The sequence below is a fragment of the Anomaloglossus baeobatrachus genome, chromosome 8 (genome assembly GCF_048569485.1).
Source record: "Anomaloglossus baeobatrachus isolate aAnoBae1 chromosome 8, aAnoBae1.hap1, whole genome shotgun sequence".
Lineage (NCBI taxonomy): Eukaryota > Metazoa > Chordata > Amphibia > Anura > Aromobatidae > Anomaloglossus > Anomaloglossus baeobatrachus.
Window position 1 is genome coordinate 109577639 of NC_134360.1, and position 3234 is coordinate 109580872.

The following is a 3234-nucleotide window of genomic DNA, read 5'->3' on the forward strand; positions in this document are numbered from 1 at the left end:
CACTTCTGGACCCCGAGAGCGTCATAGGCTATGTTTTGAGGGGAAATTTTAACCCCGGGCTTTACAGTTATTCGCCAAAAAACCTGCCTCCATTAAAGCGAATGGCGCTGGGAGCCACAGGGCAGCCAGAACTTCAGAAGAATGCGCAGCCACACCCTTATATGTAATGTTGGCGTGTCACAATGCAGACAGGGAAAGAGACAGACAGGGAAAGAGACAGACAGGGAAAGAGACAGACAGGGAAAGAGACAGACAGGGAAAGAGACAGACAGGGAAAGAGACAGACAGGGAAAGAGACAGACAGGGAAAGAGACAGACAGGGAAAGAGACAGACAGGGAAAGAGACAGACAGGGAAAGAGACAGACAGGGAAAGACAGACAGGGAAAGAGACAGACAGGGAAAGAGACAGACAGGGAAAGAGACAGACAGGGAAAGAGACAGACAGGGAAAGAGACAGACAGGGAAAGAGACAGACAGGGAAAGAGACAGACAGGGAAAGAGACAGACAGGGAAAGAGACAGACAGGGAAAGAGACAGACAGATATATACAGAGGGGGAGACAGACCGAGAATGGGAGAGAAACAGAGACAATTACAATCCCGGGCGTTAATACATTCTATTTATACATTTTATCCCGGGAATGTTAATACATTCTATTTTGTTAACAACAGTTATTAACCCGGGCGAAGCCGGGTAGGACAGCTAGTTTGGAATAAAAGACAAAAAAAAACCCCTCTTTCACCATTTTATTAAAATCTATCAGCTCCACGCAGCAACTTAAGGGAGTTGTGCTGTCAGCGGGGAAGTGACTGAGGTAGTGCCGGCGTTTGGGCGGGGACGATGGCGGCGAGAGTGCCGGCGTTTGGGCGGGGACGATGGGGGCGAGAGTGCCGGCGTTTGGGCGGGGACGATGGGGGCGAGAGTGCCGGCGTTTGGGCGGGGACGATGGGGGCGAGAGTGCCGGCGTTTGGGCGGGGACGATGGGGGCGAGAGTGCCGGCGTTTGGGCGGGGACGATGGGGGCGAGAGTGCCGGCGTTTGGGCGGGGACGATGGGGGCGAGAGTGCCAGCGTTTGGGCGGGGACGATGGGGGCGAGAGTGCCGGCGTTTGGGCGGGGACGATGGGGGCGAGAGTGCCGGCGTTTGGGCGGGGACGATGGGGGCGAGAGTGCCGGCGTTTGGGCGGGGACGATGGGGGCGAGAGTGCCGGCGTTTGGGCGGGGACGATGGGGGCGAGAGTGCCGGCGTTTGGGCGGGGACGATGGGGGCGAGAGTGCCGGCGTTTGGGCGGGGACGATGGGGGCGAGAGTGCCGGCGTTTGGGCGGGGACGATGGGGGCGAGAGTGCCGGCGTTTGGGCGGGGACGATGGGGGCGAGAGTGCCGGCGTTTGGGCGGGGACGACGGGGGCGAGAGTGCCGGCGTTTGGGCGGGGACGACGGGGGCGAGAGTGCCGGCGTTTGGGCGGGGACGATGGGGTCTCAGCATAAAAAAAAAACAAAAAACGAATCCGTCGCATCAGTTTTTACACAATCGGAGACGGATCCGTTGCATCAGGCTAAAACCGGATTGTGCCTGATTGCAAAAAACTGATGTGTGAAAGCAGCCTTACTGGACTAGTGGATGTATAGCCTGGCTAGGATAAAGATTAATTCATAATATACTCCCCTAGTAACTTGTATGCCGCCCCAGTCCCTAGTAACTTGTATGCCGGCTTCCAGTGACATATGTTCCCCCCCAGTTACATGTATGCTGTTTATTATGTTAACATTTTATTGTATTTTTATAGGGTGGGGGGCCCCCATTCAGACTTTTGCTATGGGACCCCATGATTTCTATGTACACACCCTGTCTGTCAATAAGGGGTTAATTTACGTATGTTTATATCTAACAGGATATGGAGGATGAAGCCAAAACAGCGAAGTGGATAAAAAAATAAAAAAAAAAAACACAACTCAAGGCATGATATCACATAATGAGCCGTCAGCAGTCACCTCACTGCGTTGTCACAAGCAACCCTCGGGAATGCGTCTGCTCATTGGTGGAGGCCGGAGAATGAGCCCTTATATGACAGCTTCGTGACCGCATAACAACAGTCTGACAGAACAGCTGGGTGTAAATCCCGCCAACGGCAGGGGACGTTGTGAGCAGCAACCATCACCGTAGCTAATGCACCAGCGCAAAATGCGAAACAGTGTTGGCCGCGTTATTTAATATGTGCACCGTTCACTCATGCATTAGCAAATGACTTACTTTATCCGGCTTGGGGTAGATGGAGCCCGTACTTGTGGTCACTGACGTGCGGCCAGGAAGACCGGTGTGAACAGGGGTTTTCCATGCTTCCAGCAACCGTCTACCCCCAACAACAATTCTAAACCTGAGAAGCCCCGCACGGCCTACAGCAGCCATGTTACAAAAGCGACGAACTGACGGCTACACCCAGAATCTGGCAGGAGGGGCGGAGTTGATGTGGCGTCAAGGAGCTCTTGTGAAGGTTGACGTCACAAGGAAAGGGGGGGCGGGTTAACCCGCGCTACATCTCGACTAGCGGCTAATGGTTGAAGGTCCAGAACTAGAACCGCGTACGGTGCATGCGCCGCCACAGCCTCCTCCTCCTTTCCTGTGGATCCGCCTGCCTGCTGCTGGCCGAGTTCCCGAGCTTTGCGCACCCGTCGCCTGCCGAGCACCCGCCGAGAAACCCGCCAGTACTTAAGGCTGCAGTGTAGTGCGCCTCGGTGATTAACCCTTGCACACCCAGCTGTCTACAGCTAGCTGTATACAGGTTGGGGGTTGTATACCCTTTGGGGGAAGGACAGCTGTATACTTTTTGGGGGAAAGCTGTATACCCTTGGCGGGGGAGGGGCGCTGTATACCCTTGGCAGGGGAGGGGCGCTGTATTCCCTTGGGGCAGCTGAATACCAGGAAGGTGAGCTCTATACCCTTGGGTGGGAGAGCTGTATACCTCTGGGTGGGAGCTATATACCAGGGAGGTGAGCTGTATACTCGGGTGGGAGAGCTGTATACTCTTTGGGGGAAGAGTTATATACCCTTGGGGGAAGAGCTGTATACCCTTGGGGGGAGGGGCGGAAGAGCTGTATACCCTTGGGGGGAGGGGCGGAAGAGCTGTATACCCTTGGGGGGAGGGGCGGAAGAGCTGTATACCCTTGGGGGGAGGGGCAGAAGAGCTGTATACCCTTGGGGGGAGGGGCGGAAGAGCTGTATACCCTTGGGGGGAG

At 55.4% G+C, this 3234-nt stretch overlaps 1 protein-coding gene across 1 annotated transcript in view; it reads right to left on the minus strand.

Annotated features, from left to right (window-relative positions):
* The window catches only part of SMDT1 (single-pass membrane protein with aspartate rich tail 1), a 249412-nt gene extending 246850 nt beyond the window's left edge, over window positions 1-2562 (minus strand). Inside the window, exon 1 of the mRNA XM_075320905.1 lies at window positions 2252-2562. Coding sequence (XP_075177020.1) covers window positions 2252-2407 — 156 coding nt within the window. The 5' untranslated portion in view covers window positions 2408-2562. The remainder of the gene's footprint in view (window positions 1-2251) is intronic.
* Between the last annotated feature and the right edge of the window lie 672 nt (window positions 2563-3234).